The 17,781-nt window shown below is 49.1% G+C and overlaps 1 protein-coding gene across 5 annotated transcripts in view; it reads right to left on the bottom strand.

The window, feature by feature from the left end:
- LOC138989365 (uncharacterized) overlaps positions 1-17,781 on the bottom strand; it is a 99,358-nt gene that overhangs the window by 15,639 nt on the left and 65,938 nt on the right. For all 5 annotated transcript variants that reach the window (XR_011465556.1, XM_070377331.1, XM_070377332.1 and 2 more), the window contains 3 exons: positions 16,116-16,207; positions 14,694-14,780; positions 8,683-8,864 (listed from right to left, as the gene is read on the bottom strand). Coding sequence is in view for 4 of the 5 variants with exons in the window: in XM_070377331.1 (XP_070233432.1) it covers positions 8,683-8,864; positions 14,694-14,780; positions 16,116-16,207 (361 nt within the window). In the remaining variant the exon portion in view is untranslated. The remainder of the gene's footprint in view (positions 1-8,682; positions 8,865-14,693; positions 14,781-16,115; positions 16,208-17,781) is intronic.

Genomic DNA, 17,781 nt, shown 5'->3' with positions numbered 1-17,781 from the left:
AACAGGCAAAATTTATTTGCATCTCTGGACAAGAATTATTTGCAGTATTATCAGTTTGCTACAACTTCTAGAGTTGTAAAAAATGCCCAAAGACGATAAAATGAACAGATCACCCAGAAAGGAGCCTTGCAAGGCATCAAGCAATCTTTCTTGGCTCATTACAAAGACTTTCACAATTTCTTCCTAACCTTGTTAAATGCAGATGATCCATAGGGCTGTTGGGAGGATTACGTGAGGTGGTGTGTTTCCTGCCTGAGGCATGGTAGGTTTCCCTTCACCGCCTATGGCAAGGATCTTCCTTCTAGGGTGGCTTCTTCCTGATTACCCAAGTCTAGGGGCTTTCTCGCTCTACTGAGTCTGGCAGAGGAAAGGGACTGGGACTTAATGTCACCTCGACTCAGGATCTGGTCCTGGCCCTACCACATCCTCGGGCAAGTCATTTCTTTGCTCCTTCCATCTCAGTTAACCAGCAGTAAGAGCAAGGAGTTGGACAAGATGACCTCAAAATTTAGTTCAATAAATCTTGGTTTCACACTGACTCACACAGCACAGCCAGAAATGTAGATTTCCTGAGACCAGTTCACGGGATAGTTGACAGACACGGACTTTGGAAGCACACAGATAGATGTCTGAGTCCCAGTTCAGCTCCTACTACCTGTGTGACCTTGAGTAAGCAGCATCACATCTCTGAGCCTACATTGCTCATCTGTCAGGTGAGGTTATAACAAAGGCTCCAGAGTTTACCCTGAAGATGAAGATGGATAACATGTTATGTGCTCCCACATAGTCAATGCTAGATGTCAGTTTCCATTCTCCACTTCCTTATACCAAGTGGGCTCTGCTTTGGGTCATAGAGTCAGAGATCCCTTGTCTCTGCCCGTGGTCACTCAGTAGGTCCGTGAACAAACCCTCACTGGGTTTGCCTCTAGCCAAGCATTGCAAGATCGATTACACTTGACTCCTGTACTCAGGCATTTTTCTCTTGCCATGGATCTGGGCTGAGGACATGGCTAACAACAGAAAACTCAGTCCCTAAATCGGGTGGGCAATGGGCTGGGAGAGGTCCCAGGAGGTAGAGCTCACTTTGGCAGTGGTAGGCTTCCAGGAGGAGGTGAACCTTGAGTGGGCACTGCAAGACTCAGACGCAAGAAGGAGCTTCAAGGCACAGGGGCCACTCAAAGACTCTTTGGCCATCACCTCCCCAGGGACCTGCCTCTCCTGCTGCACCACGAACTGCATGAGAAGCACTGTAAAGAATGCACTTTTTACCCACAGTGCCTGGCACAGGGGAGCTGCTGCACAGTATCTGAAAAATGAATGAGGCAGTACCTAGAGCCCACATCCATGTATAGATTGGTGGTTCTCAACAGGGTGATACTGCCCCAGGGCCACCAGGCAATGTCTGGAGACATTTTTGGTTGTCACATCTGGGGTAGAAGGCTAAGAAGAGGCTACTGGCATCTGAAAGCCAGGGATGCTGCTAATTTACCTCTGGTTCACAGGACAGCCCCCACGCAAAGGTTTGTTCAGCCCCAAATGCTAAGAGTGTCAAGGCTGAGAAACCTTGGTACAGAGGAACAGTAAGTAGATAGGATCACAATACTCCCAGGGGATGTTTGGGGCCAGGGAGCACTGACAGTGTTTACTAAAGAAATCGAGACCCAACGGGGATGAAGTGTCTTTCTGTGGATGACACCACAAGTTAGCAATAGCCTGAAAATATGAGGGGAACCACTGACTGAAACCGCCCTCCCTGGCCAGACTCTACAGTAGCTACCTGCATGAGTTATCTTACAACAGGAGCTCCTGGTAAGAAACGTAGAACTAACAAGCCACCACCGAGCAGAAGAAATCGGGAAAAGTCAAAAGGAGAGAGGAGACTCCAGTCCATATGTCCTACCAACCTCCCAGAATCCTCCTCTCTGGAAGCCATCTTGGCTGAGTGACGCTCTTGCCACCGGGAAGGACCCTGAGTCAGAGCGCTTGGCCAGAGACAACCTGGAAACTAACTCTATTACCATGAAACACAAGACTATGACCACGTGGCAAAGCTGCTCTGCTGGGTCCCCTTACCCTGCGGCTCTCCACCCAGGTGCCCCTTCCCAATAGAGTCCCTTGCTTTATCAGCATGTGTGTCTCCTCAGATAATTCATGTCCAAGTGTTAGACAAGAGCCACACTTGGGCCCTGGAAGGGGTCCCTCTTCCTGCAGCAAAAAGAGAGGCCAATCTTTGGACGCATCACCTGGGGCTCTCTGTCAGCACACCCCTCACAGCCCCTTCACCCCTTTGTCATGTCTCAAAGTCCTCTTTGCCCCACCTCCCCTACACAGCTTAATAAGACTGCTTCAGTAGCAGTGTCTTGAAATACACCAAATGGTTCGGGTCTTGGAGGCTTTGAACATGTCACTAACAGCACAACTCTGAATCCTTGTCCCAGGCCTGCGTTCATGGCATCATTCCCACACAAGAATTAACTTTATAAAAATTTAAATGTTAATAAATGTTGAGTCATGTATGACTCTGAGAGTTGGACTGTAAAGAAAGCTGATCACAGAAGAATTGATGCTTTTGAACTGTGGTGTTGGAGAAGACCCCTGAGAGTCCCTTGGACTGCAAGGAGATCAAACCAGTCAATCCTAAAGAAGATCAGTCCTGAATATTCATTGGAAGGACTGATGCTGAAGCTGAAACTCCAATCCTTTGGCCACCTGATGTGAAGAACTGACTCATTTGAAAAGATCCTGATGCTGGGAAAGATTGAAGGTGGGAGGAGAAGGGGACGACAGAGGATGAGATGGTTGGATGGCATCACCGACTCAATGGACATGAGTTTGAGCAAGCTCCAGGAGTTGGTGATGGACAGGGAAGCCTGGCACGCTGCAGTCCATGGGGTCGCAAAGAGTTGGACATGACTGAGTGACTGAACTGAACTGAAAGTGAGCCACAGTGAGCTGGTAATAAGATACCTTGGGATGTCCATCATGCTGGATTTCCAGACAGTTAAACTGGTTAACACGTTTCCCTTTGACCTGTGGGTCAATCTTGGTGACTATCGGGGACAGGGCGGCCACACTGTTATACGTTACAGCTTAAATGCCTCACTGAATGCCACTGAGGTCCTGCTCTCCAGGTGAGAGCCTGATTCATAGACGGTGGAGTGAAGGAAACAGATGACTCTGTACCCACCGTCTGAGCTGCCTGGCAGGTGTCACTCTCTCTTACACCCTCTCCCTCGCACGCAGAGCCCCCCAAACAAGTAGTTACAGACATGCAAGTGAAAGTAATTTACATAAATATCTTCTACTGTCGTTGTTTAGTCCCTCAGTTGTTTCCAACTCTTTGCAACCCCATGGAATGTAGCCCTCCAGGCTCCTCTGTCCATGGGATTTCCCAGGCAAGAATACTGGAGTGGGCTGCCATTTCCTTCTCCAGTACCTCCTATTATTAATGCATATTAATGCATTAATTCCCATAATCAATTATTTCCTGTAATTTGTGGGCATGAGGAAAATCCTTGCCTCCTCTCTCCATGGGGAGTTTCATTTGAGAAGCCACAAGCAGTTGGCCTGGCCCAATGAGGGAGTGCTCAGAGTGGGAGTGTGGGATGGTCACTGTGCAGGATGTGTGCAGCAGATAACTGACGCAGGTGGTCCCTCCCTCAGGGGCAGGGATGAGGGGCAGAGCTCATGAGCATCATGAAAACCTGGCCTGGGCAGCACCTCTGTGAAATGAGATCCAGCTCCCCTTTCAGTGTCCTTGTCTGTTCAGTGGGGCTAATAACTAGCCTTTCACCCATCATCTCTTCCTTCCTGGTGTGTACAGACTCCAGACAGGGCCTAGGGAATATCACTGCAGAAGAGGGATGGAGAGGGACCAAGGACAGCCAGGCTGCAGAGAACGGCTGTGAGCTGGGTAAAGTCAGGTGGGAATATCATTCAACGGGGACAGATGCCCAGGTCCAGGCCCCACTGGGGAATCCATGGCCTTCCCCTCTGGCCCCCGACACCCACGACTGGCCATCCCCCGACCCGGCAGTAACCGAGGCCAGACTTCCCCCTGAGGTCCCTGCCTCCTGGATGTCCTGTCCTCCTGGATCTGAAGCATCCTTCACACCTCACATAGTCCTCTGCCATCCGCACGTTCCCTGCTTCCTCCTTACGGCTGTTCATGGAAAACGAAAAGATTTCCCACAATGCTGCAACTAAAGATCCTGTATGCCACAACTAAAACCCAGAGCAGCCAAGTACATGAAATAAGTTTAAAGAAAAAGAAGTGAAAGCAGGAGCTCAGATATTTACGCACCCACACTCACTGCAGCATTACTCACATTAGCCAAAGGGTGGAAATGAATGGATACACAAAATGTAGTGTATATATATACACACACAACAGAATATCGTTCCGCCTTGTATGTGCTACAACATGAATGGAACTTGAAGACATAAGTGAAATAAGACACAAAAAGGCAAATACCTATAGATATGAGGTATATAGAATAGTCAAATACATAAAGACAAAAGTATAATACGGGCTTCGCTGGTGGTCCAGTGGTTAAGAATCCGCCTGCCAACGCCGAGAACATGCGTTCAGTCCCTGGTCTGGAGAGATCCCACTTGCCGAGAGGCAGCTAAGTCCACGCGCCACGACTACTGAGCCGGCTCACCTAGACTCCGGGCTCCGCAGCCAGAGAAGCCACCGCGATGAGAAGCCTGTGGGTGGCAACCAGGGAGCAGCCGCTACCACTGCAACTAAAGGAACACCCTGTGCAGCAACAAAGGCCAAAAAGAAAAGTGTAATGTAGGATGCCAGGGGCTAGAAGGGGACAGGGATGGGAGTCACTGTTTGGTGGGCACAGAGCTTCAATCTGGGAAGATGAATTCTGAAGACAGATGGTGGTTATGGTTGTGCAATGGGACTATACGTCACTGAACTGTATACTTAAAAGTGGTTAAAACAATAAATTGTATGTTATGCACATTTTACCACAGTTAAAAAAAAAAAAAACTGAAGAAAAAAAAACAAACCTAAGCTTTGAACTCCTTGTGGTCAGGGCCTGCCTTTTTTCCTTCTTTGGACTCTGTTCAGTTATAACAACAAAGGCCATGCCTGTGTGGAGAAAAGGGGAAGAGAAGAGAAGGGCCTCTCTGGGTCAGTGGCCCACCAGGCTTGGAGACAGGAGCTGTGGGTCCATTTGGTTCCCTGCCCTCACAGCACGCATCTCCCACAGACCCTTTTTCCAGACCTGCAGCCCTGGCTCCACCCTCTCCTGGCCTGAAGCAGGTACTGTAGCCACACACCTCATGCCTCCAGGTACCCTACCAGACCTTGCCCGCTCCATTCCTGCTGACCTGGAAGGCCACATCACTCACCATTCCCCTTTGTCCCCTTGCGTTCAAATCACATCCAAAAACATTGTTCCCATTAAATCACATCCAAAAATATTGTTCCCAGTTGTGCCATATTCTCCCCATTTCCATGTGCCTTTGCAAGGACCGTAACTTTTGTCTGGAAAGTTCTGTCTTACTTGCTACCTGATAAAGCCCACCTCATCCTTCATGTCTCAGTTCATACCCCACCTGCTCTCTGAGGCCCAGCACCCTGCTCAGCACCTAACATCCAGACCTGTGATTGCCAGCATCTCCCACTGGATGGTGGGATGATGGAGCAGTCCGTGCTGATTGTACCCATCTCCCCCTTCCCCCACTCTCCGTTTTCTTTCTTGCTTAGAGCCCAACTTCTGTTCAGCTGCTCCTTTACTGCCTGGCCACCTCAGTGAGAGCAACTGGCATCACAGTGCAGCTCCAGGGAGATGAAGCCTGATTGGCTTACACCAATCACAGTATTCTATTCCTCTCTCTGGTATTGGCTGAGATGGGGTCATGTGATCTAATTCTGGCCAAGGAAATATGAGGGGAAGTTTGCCTCTGCTTAAAAACACATGGGAAGGGGACAAAAGGAAAAAGGTACTCTTCTGCCTCTGGGACTGCTCATCAGTACTTGTCAACTGGCATTGCTTCAGCCACCCTGTCACCCTGAGGAGTGATATCACCTACATATTGGGGGTGGGAAGGCAGAAAGATTTGTTATCAGGCAGGGTCCTGGCAGGAGGTGGGAATCATACCAGTTATGTTAGGGAGAATTTATGGTGAATAATTGCTCACTAGGTGTAGAAGATGTTAATCAGGTAACAGAAAGGGTAAAAAGAAAGGTAGCCAGATACTAGTTTTAGGGTTGAGAGAACATAGGAAAGAGGCTGGAATCAGTAACACTTAGAGGAGGGGTGCGTGGCGCTGAAATGCCGACCTCTGGGAAGGGGCTGCTGTGTGGCTGGTGCAGGTGTCTCTGAGCTCAAAGGACAAGTCCACTGGGGCCTGGACCCAGCTTCTGAAGAGAAGATGCAATGATGCTGTGTCTGTGAGAGTGGGAAGAACAGCAATTCATTCAGCCTTCCGAGGAATGGCCTCTGTATGGTGAAGAGACCAAGACGGAGGGAAGCTGGCGGGAGCAGGAAGCCCTCGGGAAGGTATTAACAGCCCCAAGGGCTCCCTCTAGTGTCCCCTATTGACCGACACTGGCAGGGAGCAGCTGGCAAAGCAGAAGTGGGGCTGGTGGCCTTCAACTTGTGTCATAAAGCAGAAGGTGGGTTAGGACCTGAGACAACAGCCTAAGAACGGATACAAATGGAGAGTGCCTGCATCCTGGACAACAGCGCTACAACACTGCCATGAAAAACCAGGGTGCTGCCCTTCCTCAGATTTCCTGTCATGAGAGAAAATAACATCCTCTCCAGGTCCTATAACTGACCCGACATCTGTACAGCCACAGTCCTGTCTTAGCTGTGTTCCCCCACGGGGCCTAGTGTGGGGCCCCACTGTTTGGAGACTGATGAGGTTGATCTAAAGCACCCTCCTGTCCCTGGACCCTCTGTGGCCTCCATGAGATGGGTCGGGGTGCTGACTTCCATGGAGTTGCTCTTCAGCGGTGTATTGATTTCCTAGGGTTGTTATAAGAAATAACCTCAAACCTAGTGGCCTAAGACACCAGACACTTACTCTCACAGTTGCGGAGGCGTCTGAGATCAAGGTGTCAGCAGGGCCACGGTCCCTCTGAAGGTCCTAGGGGAGAACCTGCCTTGTCTCTTCCAGCCCTGGTGGCCCAGTGGTTTCTTGGCTTGTGGCAGTATGCCTCCAGTCTCTGCCGTGTCTTCTCCTGGCCTTCTCCTGTGTCTCTGGTGTCTGTTCTGTCTCTCTTTGGATCTAGGGCCCACCTCCATCTCAACCCCCACCTTAATCACACTTCTGAAGGTATTCTAGTAGCTAAGTCTTCTGACTCTTTGTGACCCCATGGCCTCTAGCCCCCCAGGCTCCTCTGTCCTTGACATTTCCCAGGCAAGGATACTAGAGTGGTTGCCATTTCCTCCTCCAGGGGATCTTCCTGATCCAGGGATCAAATCCCTGTCTCCTGCATGGTAGGTGGATTCTTTATCACTAAGTCACCTGGAAAGCCCAATTACACTTCTACAAAGACCCTATTTCTGAATAGGTCACATTCTGGGTCCCAGGTGGACACGAATTTGGGGAGGACACCATTTAACACTCTAAGTGGCAAGATCCAGATCCAGAGAGGAAAGCTGGAGTTGGAACAGTGGGTGCCTTGCCCGGCACAAGGAGCCCTTGTGACACCAACTGTCACCTGTGGGGCAATCTCAACACTTCAGCCCCTGGAACCACCCAGGCCCTGAAGGTCAGCAGTCACTGATAGACCCTCTCAGGAGGTTACATGATGGCCCCTTGCATTCCACCTACGGGTTGCTGGTAAGGTCTGTCTGTCAAAGCACACGCTGTAAATAAAGCCTTTTCCATCTGGGGACTGGTGGTAAAGCAAAGGGGAAAGGAAAAAAAAAAATTAAACAAATAAAGGCAAATTCTTCATCATCCACAAAGCAATACGCAAAAACCAGGGCATTCCTCTGGACCATCGATAAATAATCCAGACCACAAAAATAATACATTAGATGGCTTGTGTAATGGTAGCATGTGAAAGACTGTGGAACTTTCTAAAATTAATTTTCTTCATTTTGGTTTATTAAAATTGCACTCATCTATCTCCCCTGTTAAATATTTTATTTTTTCATATTAATGGCTGCAATTTCAGCTTGTGCCTGTTTCTGTCATTAACACTGTACAAACTTAATATCATTAGTAGTTTTTCCCTTAATTATGTGACTAGAGAAGAAAAACATCAAAGTTTCCGTGAAATTGGAATAGTATATCTAAATTGCCTCATGTTTATTTTAACATTAACAGTAAATGAAGCTAATGGGCTTTTATATTATTAAAAGCACTCATTTGTGTCCTGCCTGTTCTAATATATAACAAAGCTTTAAAAGATGTTAAATAATTAGTTATTTAATAGGGACGGGTGGAATAGATCAAGCGAAAGGAAAAGTTGAGGGTAACCAACGCACACAGTTGAGGGGTCTCTCCCTTTTAGGTCTTTCGGATGGGATTCCCTCTCCACAGGTTCCCTGTCCCCGCTGTTACTGTGAGAGCTCTAATTTATATCAACCCTGGAGAGTTGAAGCAACAAAATCTATTGTTGCAGCCTTGCAGAGGACACATGTGTTGGGGGCAGTAATGTTCTCAATTACTTCTGGGCAACTTCCATTCATAATTCAATACCTGCAAAGGCCCACGTTAGGCTGGGGCGCGGGAGGCCCTCTGCAGGAGGGAGCACGTAGCTGCTGCTGCAGGCCAGCTCCTCTCTCACTGCCTCCTGGAAGCAGGGTCTTTGGCTTTAGAGGACACTGATGGATGGACGCACTGCTCTGCGTCAAGAGCTCAGTGAGACCTGGCCTGTGGGTCTAAAAGAGGGGACAGACTGTTGTTACTCTCCTGCTCAAAAACCTGCAAGGACTGCCTTGGCCTGCTCGGTCAAGGCCAAGCTCCTCGTTTGGCGCTTGAGGCCCCACCTGCCCGACCCAAGCTCCTGCTCTTTCCAACATCTGTTCTCTGTTCTGTCCAGCTCTTCCCCCGACCCCAGGCCCAGAATGTCCCAAGTTGTCCCATCTCCTTGCCTTTGGTCATGCCATTTGTCCTTGCCTGAACCCACGTTTGTCCTTCCACCTCTATTCAAATACTAATCATTCCTAAGGATTCAAATTCAGATCTGGGCTTTCCTGGTGGTCCAGTGATTCAGAATCCACCTTGCCATGTAGGGTACACCACTCGGATCCCTGGTCCGGGAAGATCCCACATGCCTCAGGGGAACTAAACGCATATGCCTAGAGCCCACGCTCTAGAGAAGCCACGGCAATGAGAAGCCCACCACAGCTACAGAGTAGACCCCACCCCCCACAACTAGAGACAGGCTGCAAGCAACCATGAAGACCCAGCACAGCCAGTAAACAAAGAAATGAATGAATAAAATTCAAATTCCAGACCCTCCATTAGTCCTCTCCTGGTCCCTCTGTCTCACGAACCCCTAGAGCAGGGGTTTTCAAACTTGAGTATGTATCAGAATAACCAAGGGGGCTTGTTACAACACAGATTGACAGATCGCTGGGCCCCACCCCTAGGGTGTTTGATTCCATAGGTCTGAGTGTGGTCTGAGAATCTGAATTTCTAATAAGTTCCCAGGTGATGCTGACAGTCTGGGGACCACACTTTGAGAACTACTAGAACATATGCAGCCATTCCAGACCATGAGTCACTGTGCTTGCACTGGCTTGGAAGGTTCTCTCATAGTAGCTCGTGGCCAAGACTTCTCTCCTCAAGTAGACAGCAGGTTCTTTGAAGGCAGGGACTCTGAGCTGCTCCTCTATATCCCTGGAGACAGCACTAGCTCAAGGATGGGCTCATGGTGTGTGAGCCAATGACTCAGATGAACAGATTGACTAGCTGCCATAAATTTCATTCAATCCTTGATAAAATCTCCATTTTATAGGTGAGGAAGCTGGGGCTTAGAGAGATGAATTAAGTCACTAAAGGTCATATAACTGTTAAGTGACAGATAAGATTTGATCTCAGGTTCATTTCCAGAGTCCTGGCCAGTGCTTCTTACTCAAGTGATTTCAGACACAGGACTTGGGAGGATAGGAAACTGGCTGCTTTTGTCACTTCTACACTAAGGATTGTAGGTTTGAGAGATCCTTTAGTCTAGGGCGGAGTACACATGGCAAACCAGCTGCTACTCTCCTCCAGCCAACTAATGTACTCAGTCACCCTGACATAAATGTGAGTCTCAGCATCCTTCACACTGCACCAACTGATTGACATTTCTATGGCAGGATGAAATATATTTGCCATTCATAACCTAGTCCAATTTCTCCACCATGCTGGTGAGACCCAGAGAGGAAATGCAGCTTGGCTACCCTGCATATCAGTGGTGTGTGTTAGTTATCTCTTGTTGTGTAACAAATCATCCTCAAACTCAACAGCAGACATTTATTGATGCGTAGTTTCTGTGTGACATGAATTTGAGAACAACTCAGATGGTTAGTTCTGGCTCAGGGTCTCCTATGTGCTTGCAATCAGGATATTGGCAAAACATGAGGTTTGGAATGAAAAGATCTGTGCTTACTTCTGTCAGGTACCATAAAGGCAGTACTGATCCAAGATAGTGAATTAAGTTCATGGCTATAGTTATTCTGACAGGAGAAGGCAATGGCAACCCACAGAGTCGGACACGACTGAAGCGACTTAGCAGCAGCAGCAGCATAGTTATTCTGACCATTCAGGTAATACAAACTTGGGCTGCAAATCTACTTTTCAAGAATGGCTCTTTCCGCTCCTGCCCTGCCCAGAATCAAGGCAACTTTTCTTACTGTCCCTGGGTGTGCAAGGGGTGAGGCAGTCTTCCTCTGGTTCACACTTCCCCTGAGGGTTTCCCGTTGGAGTCCAATCTTTATGAGGAAGGACATCCTATCAGATTCACCACCTTTGCTGGCCCTGGGCTTTACCTTCTTTCCCCAAATACCCTCGGTCATGTCAAGACTGAAACTCAAGTTTGCTTGTTGGGCAAATACCCACAGGGTACAAGGAGCTTCGGTGCTCTCACAGTTTTTGGCCTTGTAGCTTCTTACCATCTTGTCAGCCTTTAATGCTGTTAAGAAAATAGTTTTCATTTTATTCAACATTTCTGGTTGTTTCTACCATGAACATTGGTCTAAATAACCCAGCCTGCCACATTACTAGCAATAGAATCTGCTATGTGCTTTTCCCACAACTCTAGATTAGTTTGTTTTCTCAATTAAAGTGACCAAAACAAGAAGTGGAATGGTTCAGTCCAGTGGGTGGTGAGGTGATGGGGTGGTGGCTGTTGTGCAAAAAATCCTCCTAAAGATGGTGAGGGTTCCTTACCCACTGAACATGAGCCCGGTCCATGCACCTGAGTAATTGGTCTGTGTTCCCAAGGTAGGACGGTCTTGATCATCCAAACCTCCCAAGGTCTTTGGAAGCTTTTAAGCAGGATGATGACACAATCACATGTCACTCCAGGAAATATGGCTGTGTCTGTTCTTTGCTGACAAAGGTCCATATAGTCGAAGCTATGATTTTTCCAGTAGTCATGTACAGATGTAAGAGTTGGACCATAAAGAAGGCTGAGCGCTGAAGAATTGATACTTTGGAGTTGTGGGGCTAAAGAAGACTCTTGAGAGTCCCTTGGACAGCAAAGAGACCAAACCAGTAAATCATAAAGGAGATCAACCCTGAATATTCTTTGGAAGGACTGATGCTGAAGTTGAAGCTCCAATACTTTGGCCACCTGATGCGAAGAGCTGACTCATTTGAAAAGCCCCTGATGCTGGGAAAGATTGAGGGTGGGAGGAGAAGGGGGCGATAGAGGATGAGATGGTTGGATGGCATCACCAGTTCAATGAACATGAGTCTAAGCAAACTCTGGTGAGATACTGAAGGACAGGGAAGACTGGCGTGCTGCAGTCTATGGGGTCACAAAGAGTCAGACATGACTTGGTGACTAAACAACAACAATAATTGTTTGAAGAAGGGTTAGAGACAAAATAGCGTTGGATGAGAGGTCTTGAGGCTGTTATGGTGGTCAAGGTGAAATATAGTGACAGGTTGGACTGGGGTCAAGAAGGGAGAAAGAAGTAAAAGACTGACTGATATCAGGAGGTACCATCAACAAGCATCACACTGTTGACATGTGATCCTGGACTCGACATAACTGAAAATCGCAGGTGTAAGAGGCACAGCTCTTCTTAAGGCTCAGCGGACGTGAATGGCGACTTGATTCCAATGAACCAGCCCTGTCACCACATTGAGAACTGTGGCCTGGGGAGAGTTGATTGTGAGACTCCCTGGATAAAGGATCTGAAGTGTCTTCCTTAAGTGGCCATGCCAGATGGACAACCACAAAGACAGTGGCGGGGTGGGGGGTTGGGGGGTGCTGGTGCAAGGCATCCAACCATCTCTAAGTGTGGGTTGGACCCTTCAAACTCATCATCTATTCATCTTGCTTCCTGGTGTAAACACCTATCCTCAGGCAAAGAGGATTGCAAAAAGGGAGTATGAGGAGCGAAAATGAAGAATAAAGTCACATAATAAAGGAAGGATAAGAGAATCACCAAAGGTCAAAGTTGAGAATAAGATGACGAATATTCTTAAAAACAAATAAGAGAAATCAGGATCTGAAAACATTGAGTTTATGCATAATAAAATCAACTGGATTAAAAAACAATACTAGAACCTCAGATATAAAATGCCAAAAATCTAAAAGTGAGAGTGATTCACTAGAGCAACTGAAAGAGTGGCTCCAACTCAAAAAGTTAAAAGCGATAATAAATTAATTGCTTAAAGTGCAGGAAATGGGAGGATTGATAAATGGGGTCCAAATGGGAATGCGGGATAAGGAAACATGAGATAATAAAATAGGAAAATCCCATTAATGTCAGGCCTGGGCACAGTGAGTGTGCCTGGTCAGGAGGGTGCCTGCTCCTCTGCCCTCCAACCCTCCCAGTGCAGCAGGCAGAGGGGCACAGGGGGTGCTGTGAGCTGGCGGAAGGAGCCCCAGTCTGGGAGTCAGGGGACTGGGTCCCAGTGGGGTCTGATGGCGTCCCTGCAGGGCCCGAGCTAATTTCCCGACCAGTCCTCAGTCTCCGCAGCTACAGGAGAAGAGCACCGACTTGATAGGCATGGGGTTCCTTCTATTGCGCTGTCTGGGCTGGCAAATGGGTGCAGCAGCAAGAAGGAGACCGAGGAGCTTGGTTTCTTGGCTTCTTAGGGGAAGCACTGATCTGGAGGCTGAAGACCTGGGTGTGAGTCTCTAGGGTTCTAGAGCGCAGCAGAAAGCAGAAAACAAGGGCTGGGGACTTCCCTGGTGAACCAGTGGCTAAGACTCCGCACTCCCAGTGGAGGGTGCCAGGTCCAACCCCTGGTCAGGAAACTAGATCCCACATGCCACAACTAAGAGTTCTCAGGGCACAGCCAGAAGAGTTCCCACAATGCTGCAGCTAAAATCCCACGTGCCACAACTAAGACCCAGTGAGCCAAATGAAGAAATAAATAACATGTTTTACAAGAAAGCAAGCAAGCACTGTTCAACAGGCAGCAGGGGGAGGCGGGGGTTGCCACCTCCCAAGTCCCCAGACCACAACCATCCATGTAAGTCACCCCGCCCATGAGGAAACCCAGCCACACCCTGCAGCCACGTGAGCAGTATCCCAGAGCAGGGCTTCTTCAGCTTTTCACCATCTCTCTGGTTCCCTGGCACTCAGCTGCTTGAAGGCAGGCGCTTGCCTTATGTAGGACTTTATCTCAGCCCCAACTCCAGGCCCCAGTATGAATCTTACTGAGACCCTCATCACTGTACATGTGAGGGATGAAGAAAATAAAAATGGGAATTCTACCTCTTGTCAGTGCTTGGTAGGTGCCATTGCTTCATCTGCACGGCGTCATTTAATCCTCACAACAGCCCTGTAGGGTAAGTTCAGTTCAGTCACTCAGTTGTGTCCGACTCTTTGCGACCCCATAAATCGCAGCACGCCAGGCCTCACTGTCCATCACCAACTCCTGGAGTTCACTCAGACTCACATCCATCGAGTCAGTGATGCCATCCAGCCATCTCATCCTCTGTCATCCCCTTCTCCTCCTGCCCCCAATCCCTCCCAGCATCAGAGTTTTTTCCAATGAGTCAGCTCTTCGCATGAGGTGGCCAAAGTACTGGAGTTTCAGCTTTAGCATCATTCCTTCAAAAGGAAGGTAAGGACTATTATTATCCCAAGGTGGATAAACTAAGGTTCAGAGGCTGAAATCATTCGCCCAATGTTGCCCAACCAGGAAAGAGCTGAGGTGGGATTTAGATTCAGGTATTCTGACTTCAAAATGGCGAGATTCATCATTCTGCTATGAGGCGAATGAAAGGAAACGACCCTGGACCCCAAAGTCCACTGGTATAGGTTTGTTTCAGGTGGCTCAGTGGTTAAGAATCCACCAGCCAATGCAGGAGACTCAGGTTCGATCCCTGGGTCAGGAAGATCCCCTGGAGAAGGAAATGGCAGCCCACTCCAGTATTCTTGCCTGGAGGATCCCCATGGACAGAGGAGCCTGGTGGGCTACAGTCCATGGGGTCACAAAGAGTCAGACATGACTGAGCATGCAGCATAGGTATGTTTGAGGCCTCAGAATGAGGCAGCCATGGTGTGGTGAGGGTACAGATGGGGTGCTCTTACCTTATTGTTGGGGTGGGAACCCAGCTCTCCAATGCTCTGGCTTATCCTTCTGGGTCTCCTCTGCTTTGGTGCTGGGGCAAAGGGAATCTGCAACAAAACAGAACAGCCTCTTCAGGATAAAACCCAAGGAAGAAACAGCCAAGGAACTAGTGTCCCTGGCAAAGGGAGGTGAAAATTTCCCTGTGGGGAAGGAGCCTTGGGCCCGGAGGCCTGGATAGCCCCTTAGGAGGCCTTGTCCACTCGCAGTTCATTCTTCTTTCCGTCTTCTTCCCAGGGGCTGTGAGACACGGCTCTGATGCATCTGCCCCCCGCCTGTAGCTGACTCCCAGCACTTAGGACACACTTCTGCCACCCACTCCCCACTCCACCCCCTCCCCTGGGCCTCCACCAGACCCAGACAATGTCTGCATCTTTACGATTCTGTGGTTCAGTCTCAATCCTGGCCGGTGGAGTCAATGGGTAGACCAAGCTCCCTCAGTGTTTAAGGGCAAACATCCAGTGGAGGCTGCTGCTCCTGCCTTGGAACTGTCCCCTCAGAAGCGGATGAGGCCTCTTCAGCCTCCATCCTATAACGATGTGGACGTGACCCCTCCTCCCCACGGGCTCCTGGAGACAACTGAGTTCTCTGCTCTTCCATAAACTTTCCTGTCTGCCTCCTCTGAAGGGTCACACCTTGCTCCTGCACTAGGGAGGCTCCCACCACTCCTCACGGGCCCCCAGGTGGTGGGCTGCAACAGCCCCCTGTGAGGGCCCAGCTCTCTTCTCTCCCTCAAAGTGTTTCCAGTTCTCTCAGCTGCAACCTCTGACCTGGAGAGGCCTCTGAGGTCAAGCCAGTTCTGCTTCTGGGGAGACACAGGAAGCCCCTTCTCAAGGAGGGAGGCTGAGCCCCCAAGGGAAATGGTGCCCTGGCCCCACTACCCATCCATTTATGCAATGAACAGTCACTGGGGGCTGCTCGGTGTCAGGTGCCGGGTGGACTCTCGGAGGGAGCCAGGAGACAGGGCTCTTCCCCTGTGGACGTGTGGTATGGGGGCAGCCAACACACAGAGCAATCACAGGCTGCGTGGTCAGGGCTGGGACTAAATCACCCCTCCTTCCTCAGCCTCAGGTCCTCATCTATAAAATGGGCACACCACCATTCACTCCCGGAGTGGGTGGGATGGTTGAATGAGACAACACGTAGAAAATCTCCCCCATGGTAACGCGTGTGTGCAGCATTTTCTGCGCTGCAGGTTGAGTTGTAAATGTGGGCTGCCAAGAATTTAGTGTCATGAACAATTTCTTTTACAAAGGAAATAGAATAAAAACATTACGTGCATCCTCTGAATTAAGAGTATTATTTTGTAAAAATTCTACTTTAGTTATTAGTGTGTGTATATATACTGGGTCATTTTTTTTCAAAGAAGGTTGAAGGCTACTGACCTGGTAATCAGAGCAGGGCTTTGGGGTCATCTCATTCCACCACTTATGACACCATGTGACACAGCTGCGTATCTCTTCACCTCCAAGCCTCCCTGCAGTTGAGAAGAACGATGAGACAGCACACGTGAACACGCTGCTCAGAACAGGCACCCAGGACATCACAGGGCCTCCAAATGTGGTTGCCTCTTCTGTATGTTAGCATTGTGTAGATCGCATATCAAGACCCCCAGGTCAGGGGCTGATTATCTCTGACTAAAAACATGACAAGTAAAAAGGAAGCTGTGGTGAGGTGGTGGTGGTTTAGTTGCTAAGTCATATCTGACTCTTGCAATCCCATGAACTGTAGCCCACCAGGCTCCTCTGTCCATGGGATTCTCCAGGCAAAAATACTGGAGTTGGTTGCCATGCCCTCCTCCAGGGGATCTTCCCAACCCAGGAATTGAACCCAGGTCTCCTGAATTGCAGGTAGACTCTTTACCATCTGAGCCACTAGGGAAGTTGGAGTGGTTTGCCATTTCCTTCTCCAGGGTATCTTCCTGACCAGGGATCAAACCCAGGTCTCCTGCACTGCAGACAGATTCTTTACAGACTGAGCTACCAGGGAAGCCCTAAAAAGGAAGCTAGTATTGTTATTGTTGTTTTTTCTATATCAACGACTAACATTTTCAGGCATTTGTGTGCCAGGTACCAACCTCATTTAACCCTCACGGCAGCTGGGTGAGGTAAATTCTATCATTATCCCCATTTTACAGCTGACAAAACTGAGGTAATGGGAGGTTGAGACTTATAGAGCTTGTCTAGCCGACTCTCACTCCTGCCCCCACATCAGCCACGCTCCCTACCTTGATTCAGAGTCTCCTCTGCCCCCAAGGTCCCCAGTGGCTCCAGTTTTGAGCCTCCTGGGCCCCAGCTGCCCTGTCTGCAGGTGCCCTGCCTGGCCTCCCTGGCCTGGTAATTTCACGCACTTGTCCGACCTCATGCTACCACACTCCAGCTGTTTCTTATTTCAAAGCCCCACTCCTCAGCACCTTCTGCTTGGTAGCACCCAGGCAGCTGGTTACAGGAGTGGGGAGGGGGGAACAGGATGCAACCCGATCTTCAGGGCCAGAGCCAGGCCTGGAGGCTATGACCCTGCAGCTCTCAGCTCCAGTCCGGAGTGGCCAGGAGAACAGGACTCTACCAAGGTCTAAGAAAGCACCTGCAAAGGAAGTCCTCCCCACGGGAGCCCCAGCTCAGGAGCTGAGCCCTGAGCCGGAAGTGGAGAACCAGCACCCAGCCTGAGGGTGGGCCCGAGGTGCCACTGTCGCTGAAGCAGGCAGCACAGGCTGGGTACCAGTGTGGTGTCAGCCGCCAGCTCTTACCACATCGATCATCCAGTCCTTAAGACATATTAAAATGGATTTAAAAAGACATTTTGCATTTTCTCTCCTTAACACCCACATTATTGCCACACATCGGCTTTTGTTTTAATTAAAATCGGTTTTGAAATCCTCCATGAAACTTCAGTGGGATTGTTAAAGGCAGCAATTTCCTTATCGGCAGCGCGTCCCCACAACATACTGTAATAGTTATTTTGCAACAAAGCACAAGTCTTATTAATTTAGCTCAATCAAATCAGCACCATGTTAATTTATGGGGCTGTAAAAATCTGGCAGTGCCGCTCTAG

The sequence above is a fragment of the Bos mutus genome, chromosome 10 (genome assembly GCF_027580195.1).
Source record: "Bos mutus isolate GX-2022 chromosome 10, NWIPB_WYAK_1.1, whole genome shotgun sequence".
Classification (NCBI taxonomy): Eukaryota; Metazoa; Chordata; class Mammalia; order Artiodactyla; family Bovidae; genus Bos; species Bos mutus.
The sequence above is the reverse complement of the archived record's forward strand: the minus strand, read 5'-3'. Positions and strand labels throughout refer to the sequence as shown.